The sequence below is a fragment of the Solanum stenotomum genome, chromosome 11 (assembly GCF_019186545.1).
Source record: "Solanum stenotomum isolate F172 chromosome 11, ASM1918654v1, whole genome shotgun sequence".
Classification (NCBI taxonomy): Eukaryota; Viridiplantae; Streptophyta; class Magnoliopsida; order Solanales; family Solanaceae; genus Solanum; species Solanum stenotomum.
In genome coordinates, this window is record NC_064292.1 from 45,182,237 (window position 1) to 45,197,066 (window position 14,830).

At 35.1% G+C, this 14,830-nt stretch overlaps 3 protein-coding genes across 3 annotated transcripts; 1 reads left to right on the forward strand and 2 right to left on the reverse strand.

Moving 5' to 3' along the window:
• Positions 1 to 1,994: 1,994 nt before the first annotated feature.
• Positions 1,995 to 8,436, forward strand: LOC125844860 (cell division control protein 48 homolog C-like). The gene is made up of 10 exons (XM_049524216.1): positions 1,995 to 2,780; positions 3,401 to 4,047; positions 4,975 to 5,127; positions 6,462 to 6,578; positions 6,673 to 6,777; positions 7,260 to 7,325; positions 7,416 to 7,480; positions 7,591 to 7,792; positions 7,969 to 8,106; positions 8,221 to 8,436. Exons 1-10 carry the CDS (start codon positions 2,000 to 2,002, stop codon positions 8,266 to 8,268), a joined length of 2,322 nt encoding a protein of 773 aa, XP_049380173.1. The 5' UTR covers positions 1,995 to 1,999; the 3' UTR covers positions 8,269 to 8,436.
• Positions 8,437 to 9,198: 762 nt separating this feature from the next.
• LOC125845475 (B3 domain-containing protein At1g05920-like) lies at positions 9,199 to 10,508 on the reverse strand. The gene is made up of 2 exons (XM_049524987.1): positions 10,113 to 10,508; positions 9,199 to 9,708 (listed from the first exon to the last, which is right to left on the reverse strand). The coding sequence occupies exons 1-2, from the start codon at positions 10,482 to 10,484 to the stop codon at positions 9,199 to 9,201; spliced, it is 882 nt and encodes a 293-aa protein (XP_049380944.1). The 5' UTR covers positions 10,485 to 10,508.
• A 2,435-nt stretch (positions 10,509 to 12,943) lies between these two features.
• LOC125845962 (B3 domain-containing protein At3g25182-like) lies at positions 12,944 to 13,966 on the reverse strand. Its single transcript, XM_049525442.1, has 2 exons — positions 13,595 to 13,966; positions 12,944 to 13,453 (listed from the first exon to the last, which is right to left on the reverse strand). Exons 1-2 carry the CDS (start codon positions 13,964 to 13,966, stop codon positions 12,944 to 12,946), a joined length of 882 nt encoding a protein of 293 aa, XP_049381399.1.
• Positions 13,967 to 14,830: the final 864 nt, after the last annotated feature.

The window sequence follows — 14,830 nt, forward strand, 5'->3', positions numbered from 1 at the left end:
TGAATGTCTCCAAAATGGTTTCTTAAAGAATGTTGGTCTATTGATGTTATGTTGTAAAGGAAATGTCCTTATCTAAGGTAATCTTGGGGAACACTTAAGTGTGCTTGAAGAGGTTGTATGGGCGGTCACTTCTTGTCTCACTCAAGTGTGTCTTAAGATTATATTAGGTAGAGGTCCTATGGTAATGAAATGACATGTGTTCTTTTAAAGTTAAGCATGAGTTGTATATGGACATATGTTGAGTATATGTATGGTTGGCTATGGTCTTATATGTTAATGTTGACTTGTATTATGTCTATTATACTTATAAAGGAAAGGTTTTATCAAATGGTATGAAAGCATTTACTTCCTTGAAAATGTCCTTTTTGGCATGTTTTTGCATGGTCTCCATACTTAGTACTTAATTGTGTTAACCCTTTTCTTTCCCTTTTTGGACTAAAGAGTAGGGATTTGGAGATGATGACATGTCATGACTATTTGATAGGTTTCTAAGTATTGAAGATGAAGACTTGGTGAGTCCTTATATATTCGAGGACAATACCCAATATGTTCTTTTATGTCTTTTTAGTATTGTTTAAGTTGTGTATGGGATTAGTCCCGAATTTTGTACTCTAAAGTATTAGATGGTTTTGAGACATCATGTATAAAGTCTAGAAAGTCTTCCGCTTGCTATTTTTTTTTATGAAATGTTTTTCTTGGTAAAGAAAGTTTTTAATTCCTTATGGTTTTAGTGTCTATGCGATGAATGAATGCTAAGAGACTTGTATTAGACCTCTTTGAGGTCGAGTACGCCGGTTACGACTAGGGGGTGCTCCCGGGTCGTGACATTATGACACGTGCATGTCTGTACTATAAATGATATATATGCTCTAGTTTTTTAACGGCAGAGGCACCAATGTCCCAAAAGTATAACGCAGGGTATCTGCATACTATTTACGATAGTTGGAGAATATATTTGTCGTTTTTCCCTTAAAAAAGAGAGTAGTTAAACAGAAAATCATGTAAAAATATTAAAGGGATATATTTTAGGAAGAAAATCAAGAAAAAAAGAATTTTAGGAAGACAATTTGAAAGAATTACATATTATTTTTTGGCATGAATTACGGAAGAAATCAAGGAGGAGAAAATATTGAAAAGAGATATCATAGAAAAAAAAGATTAGGAAGAAAAAGTATTTAACAATCATTGTTAAATAGGAGTAGTATATTAATATTTTTTTCTCCTAATAAATTATCTTCAATTAAAGGAAAAATTATGCTGACAAACATTTATAGTGTATTATTTAATTTAGTTATAGTTTTAGATATTTATAATTCATGATTATATTTTTTAAAATTTTGCTATAAATTCGTATAATTTGGTTTTTAATTATATAAATCAAGAACTAATATAAACTTACCTAGCTATTGTATACAATTTGTTGATACATATAATTTGTATAAAATATGAAAAATTCATAATAAATTATCATTGTTGTATATTGACAAACGAAATATCCAAACGAAATTTTAAAAAATTCCTAAATGTATAAATAAATAATTTGTATACAATTACCATATTTGTATTTTACAAGTGAAATATACAAATAAAAATAACTATATCGAACACAATTATAGTTTTGAAGCATAATTAGACTTTTTTTTTATTAATTTGGAATCCTTTTATTGATAACTCACGAACAAAGGAAATACACACTCACTTGGGCCCTATTGCCTTGCCCAAGTCTGTAATGACAAAACGAAAAAATAAATAAAATTCTACCGACTTTCTCCTACGTAATTAGACAAACTATAGCTAAAGAAACTTATTAAGTTTAATTTCTACGTAAAATTTTCTCAAAATTAAACCCTATAAAATTTTGGACTAATTTCGCAGGTCCATTTTTTGCGGCGACTAGAAGCGGTGCGAAAGGGTTTAAAAAAAAACCCAAATACATAGAAGAATAAATCTTCATTAAGCTAAAATTTAGCCGCGTCGGCTGCTGCATGCAGAAAATACCATGCCAAAGAGAGGACGCAGCGGCGGTAGGGGGCCACTTTCCGTCAAGCTTCGCCGGCGTATTGTATCCTGTAAGAACAATTGCATCGCCGATGAAGAACTCGTTGATCACCTCCGTAAATCTTTTCGGGCGGACTATTATAACTTACAGCTACAGCCGTTCACCAGTCAGGTTCAAAATATTCTCCAATTGATTAACCCTCCGATAAAGAAGCCAAAAACAGACAGTACTGAGCAGATTTTGGATGGAGATGGAGAATTATCGACTCTAGCGAGCATCTCTGAAAGTGATGACTCTTACTCTTGCGGAGAAAAGCCCGATTTAATGCAGATTATGCTTCGAAATACTTATAATCAGAAGGCAAATAGTATTCCCAAGTCAAAAAAAATTGAATACGATGCAAGTAGCATTTCCAAGTCAATATTTTTTGAATACGATGTGATTCATGATAGCAATGAGGATGGAAAGGGGAAGAAGATTGATGTGGTGAAAAGGGATTTGTCGAAGCTACTAGGGATTGGTGATAGTGATAGGAATGGTGGGACAATGTTTAAAGATTTGGGCGGAATGGATGAGGTGTTGGAGGAATTGAAGATGGATATTATGGTTCCACTGTACCATCCTCAGGCGACAAGGTATCTCGGAATTAGGCCTGTGTCAGGAGTACTTTTCCATGGACCACCCGGGTGTGGGAAAACAAAGCTAGCTCATGCTATTGCAAATGAGGCTGGAGTTCCATTCTACAAACTTTCTGCTACTGAGTTGGTCTCTGGAGTTTCAGGTGAAATTGATTCTTTCATCCTTCTTAATAGTGATTCTATCTTTGCAAGCATAATTTATCAGAGAATTGGTAGGAAAATGTGTGGTTTATTACTTATTTTCTTGCGTGTGGTATATAAGCAACAATTATTATCCAAATATTGGTGTATAATCTAGACAAATATTATGAGAGTGGAGGGTGGAGTTGGTTGGGATAGGTCTACAGACTACAAGGGTGGGGAAGATGAGGGGTGTTTGGAGGGTGGAGAGGACAAAGTCAATGTGGAACATCGCCTGTTTAGTGGAAGTCATTTTCCCCATTTTCAAGGAACTTTTTTCGAGAAGAAAAGTTATCCAACATGAGAAAACTGGAAATATTTTCTGAAAAAGTAATATTGAACACACCCTAACTATTTGATGTTTGATTTTGTTCACGTTACTATTTTCTATTAGCAGACATTTTGTAGCATAGGTACTAATATTTGAACTTTTGAAGCCTTTTCTTAAGTTTAACTTCCCTTAGAAAATATTTATGCTTCCAAGGAATGGGGTGTGTTTTCTTATTGTTGTCAATTTACAGTTTTCTCTTTGGGTGTTTATTGTTCTCTTGAGGCATTGTAATTGGGGTGTTCTCCATTTCAGGTGCATCAGAAGAGAACATAAGGGAACTGTTCTTAAAAGCACACAGGACGGCACCATCTATTGTGTTTATTGATGAGATTGATGCAATTGCTTCCAAAAGAGAAAATGTACAGAGAGAAATGGAGCGGCGCATAGTAACACAGCTGATGACATGCATGGATGAGTCACATAGACCTGTAAAACCTGATGATAATGCAAAGGGAACTACTTTACCTACTGATAAAAAAAATACTGAAGCAGAATCAGATGATGAACCTGGTTATGTCCTAGTAATTGGGGCCACCAATAGACCTGATGCTATTGACCCAGCATTGAGGAGGCCAGGAAGATTTGACCGTGAATACGCCTTGGGTATTCCAGATGAAAATGCAAGGATGCAGATTTTGTCTGTGCTTACTCGTAACCTAAGAGTTGAAGGTGCATTTGATCTCATGAAGATAGCTACATCAACCCCAGGATTTGTTGGAGCAGACTTGGCTTCTCTAATTAATAAAGCAGGTAACTTGGTACTGAAGAGAATAATGGATGCGAGGAAGGTTGAGCTTTCAAGAGAATCGGTAGATGGTGAAGATGCCGAAGAATGGTGGAGAAAGCCATTGTCACCGGAAGAGAAAGAAAAGCTCAGCATTAACATGGCTGATTTTGAGGTATGCCGCAGAGAATCTTGATTTACCTTTATGAGAATTATACCCTAAGTTGTGACCCAACCTGTAAATTGCTGTATATAATTGGCATTTGGCATTTTATATCCTGTCACTCAAACTACAGTGCTCCTTCCCTGCACCAGCCTAAGCAAGTATAAGAACCCGGGTTTTTCATTTACATGTGCATGCAAAAATTACCTTTTCTACTGTTTCAAAATTGCAGTGGTTGATTTTGAGTTTCACAGTTTAATATGTATAATGAATTGCTTTCCCGTGTTTTTAGTTCTCTTAGGGGTCGTTTGGTGTGATGGCTAAGAATAAATTGTCCTGAGATAAAAAAAATAGTCCTGGGATAAAAAATTGTTATCTTGTTTGGTTGTCATGTTTGGGATAACTTATCCCACCATTTATACCATAGTGATGGGATAAGTTATCCTGGAATAACTATCCCAGGATAATTAATCCTGGCATAACTTATCCCCAATCAAACGAAAGGAGAGCGCATCATCCTTTAACAGCATTATCACATGAAGCTTATACGTGTTAAGAGATTTAAACCATGTGTATGTGGGTATAGCGATCAATGAAATCTAGAATGGACCGTGGGAGAACAAGGTTCAAATTCCAACAAAGGCACAGAAAAGTTAGTTGATTTCTTTCCATTTTTTAAAGTATTTGGTGTACGGAGTTACCCTGAAACTTTTCATGTGGAAGTAGCTGGTAGCCACTGAATTAGTCAGGTGCATAGAAGTTGGCTCGAACACTACCATTATCGACAAGGTGGATTAAGTTTTGCATATTTGATATATATTTTTATTTTTTAGTGATCTCGTATCTAGTACTCTCTTTCTGTGTATGGGATAATCTTTCATATAAAACTGGAACAAGCTGTTTCATACAGCCTGCTAATAATCATATGATAATATGCAGGAGGCAGCTAAATTGGTTCAACCCTCATCTAGAAGAGAAGGTTTCTCCGTTATCCCAAATGTAAAGTGGGAAGATGTTGGAGGCCTTGATCCATTAAGACATGAATTTGAGCGTTACATTATCAGGCGTATAAAGAATCCTAAAGATTACATGGTCAGTATATCTCTTAAATGTTTTCATATGCTTTTCTTTAAGCCGGGGGTCTATGAGAAACAACCTCTCTACCTCCCAAGGTAGGGGTAAGGTCTGCGTACTCTCTATCCTCCCCAGACCCCACTTTCGGGACTACACTAGGTATGTGTTTCCTTTAGCAAGCATTCTTTTTAGGACCATGGTAATCTTCTTTGTATCGTTCCAATTTTATCTAGAAATGGTCTAATTTTTCCCTTCAATTGAGATCTGTGTCCATCTTCATGGGTACTTTTGGCCAAAATTATCCCTAATCTTTTTCTTTCTCAATTGTAAAAAGGCGGAACCCATCGACAACCCTTAAAGTTGGTATCAATTTTCACTTAAACACCTCAAGTAGGCTTTGTTCATTTTAAACACCTCAAGTACGGCCCCGCTATGTCATTTTGACCCTTTTTTGACAATCAGCTAAAATTATGAAGTGTGTGTAATACACTTGCGAATGACATGACATGATGACTAATTAGAAGTTGACATGTAGCATTTTAGTGTAAAAATAATAATTTTAAAATAAATTATAAAAAAACAACTATTTTTCAATAAAATAAATAAATAAAATTACCTATTTTGTACCACTCCCACCCCCACCTTACATCAGCCCACCCCCACCCCCATCAGCCTTACTTCCGTCATTTTTGCCTCCCCAACCCTCCCACCAGTTTTTGGTTATTCTTCCATTTTTCTTTAAAAAAATCATTAGATTTTAATCTTTCTTTTTTCTTTTTTCCTTGTAAATTTGATTTTGAGAACCATTTTATCAATAGTGAGGTCAGATTCTGACAAATATGACATTCTTCTTATATTTTTTTTGAAAAAATAATGTGTGTTTTGTTCGAATAAATATTTTCAAAATTAGTGTGATGATTTTTTAAAATTTTGTTCTTGTAAATATTTCTAAAATTAGTGAGATGATTTTTTTATTTTATTTTATCATATTTTGTAATGTTTTTCATCTTGATTTTTCATGGTGGAAGGTGGAATAAGTGGTAGGGATAAAGAGTGAAGAAGAAGGAAAAAAACTATTAAAAAATTCAAAAAAAACACTCCTCACGCGCTCAAAATGGGTGCAGCACACCCAGTGTGTCAAATCAGTAGAAAGTGTCAAAATGACACAGTGGGACTCAACATGAGGTGTCTAAAATGAACAAAGCTTAGTTAAGGTGTCTAAGTGAAAATTGGTTCCAACTTTAGGTGCCACCGATGGGTTCAGCCTAAAAAAAAAAACACTCAAGTTGTTTGTGAATTTTTCTTATGAGTACACCAAGTATAAAACTTCTAAAAGCTGTTTCATATTTCAGGGTTTTGGAGTGGACTTGGAAACAGGATTCTTGCTTTATGGTCCCCCAGGATGCGGTAAAACATTAATTGCCAAGGCTGTTGCTAATGAAGCTGGAGCAAATTTTATACACATTAAGGTTCCTGCACATTTCTATTTTCCTAATGACTTCTTTTTAAGGTTTTGCACAACTGAGGCATGACATGTTTTCTCATTTACTGATCTCCATCCAGGGACCTGAGGTTCTGAACAAGTTTGTTGGTCAAAGTGAGCTAAATATTCGGACAATATTTAACAATGCAAGAACATGTTCTCCATGCATTGTATTTTTTGATGAGGTGCTTGTCTCTCTTTCCAACTTAAACACTCTTAGCTCTGTCTAATAGCCATCATCTTTTCATTTCGATGAGTTGGTCCACCTTTAAAAGCGCTGCAGAAGCTTTTACTCATTTTTATTTCCTTCGAAATTTTTACGTGCACCTGTAAGATGCTTTGTACAAAGTAATACATACTACATTCCGTAGGAAAGATTGTTTTATAGTGTTGCTTCAGTACCCTAAATTATTAATGATAGAATAAGACAAATAGAAACTTTCAGAATTCTGGTGCACTTATAAGATGCTTGTTGCCAGACAGTTTAATGCATAGTGGACAGTGTTCAGACACGAGTACTAAGTTTGGTAGTGATGTTTTTATTACATGACAAATTGACAATAGTATACCACAGAAAAAGATAAAAGAGTTTTTGTGAAAAACACATGATTGTCAACCCTTTTTTTCCTTCTTTTACATTTCTTTTAATTCCTTCATATTTCTACAGATGGATTCATTGACAACTGAGCGTGATAAGGAAGAAACTGGGACCGTTGAAAGGATTTTGACTCAGGTTTCTATGATGGAGCATATGTTCTTGACAAAAGATGACATTGTGCTCTTCTTAACCTTTGCTAATGTGAAACTTCTCTAATTATTGCAGCTACTAACAGAACTAGATGGTGGTGAAGAGAGAAAAGGTGTTTATGTGATTGGTGCCACAAATAGGTTTTTTTCATTCTTCTGGATATTATGTGCATTTGTTTTATTGGAATGAAGATTGGAAGTAAATGATTCACGTCCTATTTTGGTCCTTATTCTTATTATCGTGTTTGCAGGCCTAATGTCATGGATAAAGCTCTTCTTCGACCTGGAAGGTTAGGGAGACTCCTATATGTCCCTCTACCTACTCCAGATCAGCGTGTACTGATTTTAAAAGCTCTTGCCCGGAAAAAACCTATAGATTCTAGTGTCGACTTGGTGTCCATTGGAAGAGACAATGCCTGTAAAAGATTAAGTGGAGCAGACCTATCCTCACTGGTTTGTTCTAACCGCTTGTTTTTCCTACCTTCACTACTCTCCCCGCGCGCACACACACACAAAAAAAAAAAGAACTGAAAGCGATGGAACTTGTCACATCATTTTTTCATGGTTGGTACTTTTATCAAAGGTCTGTTTCCTTTATTGACTTTTACCAATTGCTTAAACGTGCTTAGATGAATGAAGCTGCAATGCTTGCACTTGAAGATAATTTGGCAGCCATAGATACAGGTTGTGGTGACACATCATCGACTATCAAGGAGTCACATTTCAAACGGGCTTTGAAGAAAATTTCTCCGTCTGTCTCCAAGGAGGTAAAGCTGATTCGGTGACTGGGTATCATTTACAATTAAGGCACCTAATATTGTGCGCTACTCGCCTACTATCATGGTTTCTTATTATCCTTTTTTTTTTTTGGGTGGATGCAGCAAATAAAATACTATAAGGATTTTAGAAAAGATTTCAGAGCAGCATAAAAGCCTTTCTATAAAAGGAGGGGAAAGAAGATGCTTAGGGTGGTGGCCATGGGAGAAATATTTTGGATATTGCTGTTTCTTGTGAATATTCTTTGAGCATAGTTCTTTTATTCTTTTACTATTTTAGCAACATAATTCTTTGCACTTGGAAATATGCTAACCATAGTGTTAATGGTCATATAATGAAGCTTTAGAGACTATGTATTTATTGTCCTCTGACCATTTTGGATGCTGTTGAATTCAATAAAGCAATCTCTTTCTGAAATCTTGAATGTATAGTACATTCTTTTTGAACACTTACTTAATTTGAGATTTGTCTAATGTTTGCCATCATTCTGTAATAGTTATGCAGAATTGGGCTAAAATTACCCTTAACGTATGAGAAATGGTTCTCGAATACCCTCCATCCATCTATCTATCTATCATCGACATCACGAGTACTACAATCACTGTTTCATTAATTAAATTCATTATGTATGAGAAATGGGCTAAAATTACCCTTTAACGTATGAGAAATGGTTCTAGTTTGCTTTTCAGTTATGTATGTTTTGGTTACCCTAACAAAATTCGTCAGGTATGAAAATTCAATTTGCTCGTAAAAAATTTCCATTAGTTAGTTACAACTACAACTAACTTTCCCTCCATAATAGTTGAAGTCTAATTTGCTCTTACAAATCCTATTCATCAACACCCAGTTCCCAAATATTGTTTCTTAATTCACTGCTTTGCCCATGCCCGTTCCTAATAATATTAACGTTATCATCAATCAACACAATTAGTGATTTGGCTAAATGTTTGCACCAAAAAGAAACATGCTAATATTTTATTTAGATGACGACGACAACAACAAAATCCAGTGTAATCAACAAACTAGTGTTAAGAATTCATCTTAAAGTATACTGTTACTAATTACTGAGAAAGGCTAATAACTTAAACATTAACGAGGGCAAAACACAAGTTTTCACCCTTTCGGAATGCCCACAATTGCATCTTCATACCAGCTCTCAAACCATTCCTTCTTACCACATCATTCCAGTGTTTAACCAACACATAACTTGAACTTGCTTTCCCATTATTTTTGTTCATTGTCCATTTTCTCAGATTTATTTCACCTTTTTTATGCAAAGGCTCAATCAACATCACATTCATCTCACACATTTTATTAGCCTCATTGCGCCCATTCAAAAGTTGTTCTTCCTCAGGCTTTAGAAACTGATTACTCATCTGCTTTTGTGGGATTGAAAACCTTCCCTCTGCTGGTTTAACATCCGTCTCGAATAGTGTTTTTTCAATGACCAACTTAGCTGATTCAAGTAAACCCCCATGGAATGTGATCAGATTCTTGAATTCGATACTCAATTCTCTGTTGACTATAACAGCAGGAGGGGCGACGACTACAGGTCTAAAATTGCTGTTGGCTTCTTCTCGTGATCTTTTTCGGTTAACAGGCAATGATGCAGAATTACTACTACTTCCTCTGTAATTGATTTTGATTCCTCTGTTTTCCCTATTATCAGCCGCCTTGTCTCTGTTTTCGAGTGATTCTTGATTGTTGACAGTGACACTAGCTGGTCTTACAAGTTTAGCAGCAATAGCAAACCAATCGTGTTTGATCGGTATGTTTCTTTCCTCATTATCAACTTGTACTACTCTGTGTTCTTCTTCAGAATTATTTTCCAGAGNGAATTACTACCACTTCCTCTGTAATTGATTTTGATTCCTCTGTTTTCCATATTATCAGCCGCCTTATCTCTGTTTTCGAGTGATTCTTGATTGTTGACAGTGACACTAGCTGGTCTTACAAATTTAGCAGCAATAGCAAACCAATCGTGTTTGATCGGTATGTTTCTTTCCTCATTATCAACTTGTACTACTCTGTGTTCTTCTTCAGAATTATTTTCCAGAGCTTTAACTTCTCTTGGACGCGCGTTTTGCCTTGATCGTTTTCCCCTTGGGACAGCGAAATCAAAAACTGGTTTTTCAAAATCAACAACTTCTGGGAATGATGACACGATAGACCGAATATTCTGAGTGATCCTTTCTTCTTTCTTGATACGAAATTCTTCATCTTGCTCGGCGATTAAGTTGTCTTCTTCACCATACATGGATTTTAAGTAAGAGACTTCAGAGACCGCAAGTAAATAATCCATACTACTCATGTTGGGTGTGATTTTCATACCCGAAAAATCGTCTAGACTCAACAATGTGTAAACCATATTGTATGTTAGTTGAATAAATCAAAACAGTATAGAGAGAGAAAAAATTGAAAGAAATATCAGTGTTGTATAGAAAAAACAACACACGATTGTGAATAAGGAGAAAGTGTTTAATTTATAGAGTTAAGAAGAATGCATAACCTTAATGGTTTGGGTTTGGAATAAAAAAAAACCTTTTTAGTTTTGGAAACCTTAGTAGAAAAACGTGTTTTTTTTTTTTCTCAGTTAACCTTTTAGGTTTTGGACAACTTCGATTAATGAATTAAGGAAATAAAATAACGTGTGTGTTTTTTTTCAGTTCTTTTGCTTCAAATTATAATTATAAATACAAATCCTAATCAAAGAGGTCTACCGTATCTTGGGCCAATATCTATCTACATAAAATAGGAGAAAGCAAAATAATATTATACTTTCTTCTCAAGTTATATGACTCTTTTTTGGCAATTCAAATTTTAAACAAGTCTTTTTTTTTTTTTGGTAATTTGTGAAAAACTTACCATAACCAACAAAGCAACAATACACACTAAATAGCACCTAAGAACCAATACCACCTTCTAGGAAGGGTGTAAAGGATAGAGAGGCCTCAACAAAATCAAGTAAACTGATTACAAGAGTCGCCGCTCATTCTGGACAGTGGCAAATGTCTCTTACCTTCTGGACCGTCGCAAATGTCCAAGTAATCTCCAATCTTACCTGACTTATCCATATTTGCAGATTTTCCAGGCCAACATTGTTCCACGCAACGCGCAATTGGTGAGTTCCAAACTCTGTGTTTTATACTCATGTTTCCAACTTTGGAATTCTTGCATTAGTATCTATACATTGGCCATTCACTTTTAAAAAAATTAAACTCGCCGGTCACCATGCTCATTCTGAAACAAATCCCACTGCTACTAAATTGTTAAAAACTGAAAGCACCACAATTTGCTTGGGGCTATACTAAATCAATTAGCTTATTATATACTATTGGAAAATTCCGTTCATTTCTTGAAGATATTTCCTACTTATATTAGCTATCTACAATAAAAGTAGAATCAAGTATAATCTTTCCTTTAACATTTACTGATACCCATCAACTCCTGCAATTAATTAACATTGATAATCACTTTCCCGTCTGTATCTCTAACCATGCAGATCCAGCATACATTGTCACTGAAACAGAAACAGAGTGTACCCATTAACAAGATACCAAAACTCTCCGTTGAATGGGTGATGAGAGCTTTAGTTGTTCACAGGGGTTCAGTTATACCTTACAAAAAAACCAAGGCATGAAGGCACTTTCTGAATGATAATATTAGTTGACGGTACTATCATTGACAGTTTTACATAGCTTATATACTATCGTTCATATTTACTTTTGACATAATACATATACTTGACTTCAGCTATGCCATAATACATAAACATAACCCTTAACTTGACTTCAACTAACAACTATGACCTTTAAATTTGGGTGTATGCAAGTAGACACTTAAACTTACAAACACATTCGTCTAGCATGACACTTTTGCATCCTACGTATGTCTACTTGTTCGATTTATACAAGTTAAAATGACTACTTGTGCACATCCAAAGTTAGAGGACGTAGTAACCTGATGAAGCCAAGTTAATGGTCATGTTCACGTATTATGCCTTTACTTTGCTATTGACATCAGCGTCACTTAAATTAATACTAGGGAACTAAACTCCAAGCAACACATATTGAAACATGGAAGGACACTCTCTACATACACAACTATATTCTTCGGCTTACAAGACCAAAAAATAATGAACTTCCAAATCGAAAAACTTCAGAATGCTCCTCTGTTATACTTAATCCGCCAAGTTGTCCATGCTTACGTAATTGGTAAAACTAAATAATGTCCTGAACATTGGTACTTACATAAGAAGAACAATCAAACGACATCAGTGTGCCAATTTAAATCGACAAGACGAATAAAAACATATCGAGGTGTGGATGTTACTGAAAATACATTTCAATAACACACTTAACTATAAACTGCCGCAGATGCAACAATATCAACAAAAATCAATCTCCATTATTGAACAAACCAAGTATCCCCTTCCCCTGTTAGTACGCAATTAAAACACTTTCCACCTTTCGCAACAAAACAACTTCACTGTGTCGCAATGAAAACACTTTCTGCCTTTCGCAACAAAATCACAAATAACAAATTTGCTTACAGTTGTAATTTCCAACCTAATTTATTGATATCAGAATATTATAGTTAGTAGCTGAGTCAGCATAATTAGTTATAGCTGAAGGATACAGTTAGCGGGAAAGTTGGTTAAATAACAGAATTAGTTAGATAATCGGCTAGAAAGAAATTTGGATTAGCAACGAGTAAATATTCGTACCAAAAAGAAACATGATTTGGCTAAATATTCGTACCAAAAAGAAACATGCTAATAATTTTTTTAGATGACAACAACAACAATATCCAATGTTATCAACAAATTCATCTAATATTAACGAGGGCCAAACACAATTTTTCACCCTTTCGGAATGCCCACAATTGCATCTTCATACCAGCTCTCAAACCATTCCTTCTTACCACATCATTCCAGTGTTTAACCAACACATAACTTGAACTTGCTTTCCCATTATTTTTGTTCATTGTCCATTTTCTCAGATTTATTTCACCTTTTTTATGCGAAGGCTCAATCAACATCACATTCATCTCACACATTTTATTAGCCTCATTGCGCCCATTCAAAAGTTGTTCTTCCTCGGGATTTAGAAACTGATTACTCATCTGCTTTTGTGGGATTGAAAATCTTCCCTCTGCTGGTTTAACATCCGTCTCGAATAGTGTTTTTTCAATGACCAATATAGCTGATTCAAGTGAACCCCCATTGACTATAATCAGATTCTTGAATTCGATACTCAATTCTGCAGGAGGGGCGACGACTACAGCTCTAGCAACAGGTCTAAAATTGCCGTTGGCTTCTTCTCGTGATCTTTTTCTGTCAACGGGGAATGGTGCAGAATTACTACTACTTCCTCTGTTTTCCCTATTATCAGCCGCCTTTTCTCTGTTTTCGAGTGATTCTTTATTGTTGACAGTGACACCAGCTGGTCTTACAAGTCTACCAGACCAATCTGGTATATTTTTTTCCGCATTATCAACTTGTACTACTCTGTGTTCTTCTTCAGAATTACTTTCCAGAGCTTTAACTTCTCTTGGTCGCGCGTTTGGCCTTGATCGTTTTCCCCTTGGGACAGCGAAATCAAAAACTGGTTTTTCAATATCAAGAACATGTGGGTATGATGACACGATAGACCGAATATTCTGAGTGATCCTTTCTTCTTTCTTGATACGAAATTCTTCGTCTTGTTCGGCGATTAAGTTGTCTTCTTCACCATACATGGATTTTAAGTAAGAAACTTCTGATACAGCATGTAAATAATCCACACTACTCATGTTGGGCGTGATTTTCATGCCCGAAAAATCGTCTAGACTCAACAATGTGTAAACCATATTGAATGTTAGTTGAATAAATCAAAATACAGAAAAAATTGAAAGAAATAATCGTGAATCGGAGAAAGTGTTAAATTTATAGAATTAAGAAGAATTCATAACCATAATGGTTTGGGTTTGGCATAAAGTAGAAACCTTTATGGTTTTCTACAAAGGTTAAATTAATAAATAAAGCGTTTTTTTTCCTTTTTTTCAGGAAGTTCTAATGTAACTAGTATTAGTAATCCTAATAAAAAAAGAGAAGCAAAATATCCTATACTAAAAGTATATATACACTCTTAATTAATTGATCAACTAATTAATTCTAGCTCATTATAACTAACTATAACTAATCCTAACAAGTGTAACTAACATTAGGAAAGGGGAAAATTACTATTTTACCCTTGTTACTTAAATACGGTAGACATGTTGAACTCTGTTTAACCCTTTGGTAAGGATATCAGCAGGCTGCTCCTTAGTGTTAGATCGATATATTCAGTTTTCACCAATCCTTGTTGCAATTTTTCCGTTATGAAATGGCAATCTATCTCAATGTGTTTGGTCCTCTAGTAAATCCATTTTTTATTAAAAAACCAGGACATACCTTCTTGTTTGTGTACATGCTGCCCAGTCTCCATCACATAATGTTGTTACAATGTCATGTGCTTTGCTTGATAATAGTAGACCTTGACTTGGTTGAGCTTTTATATATTTGACTACCCTTTGAGTTGCCTCCACATTAGGGGTGGCAAATGGTTGGATTTGGATGGATTTAAAATGATTTGAACAAAAATGGGTAATTATTCAATTCGCCCATATTTTATATGGGTAAATATGATTTGGGTAATTAATGGACGGATTGAATATGAGTTTACCCATATTTCA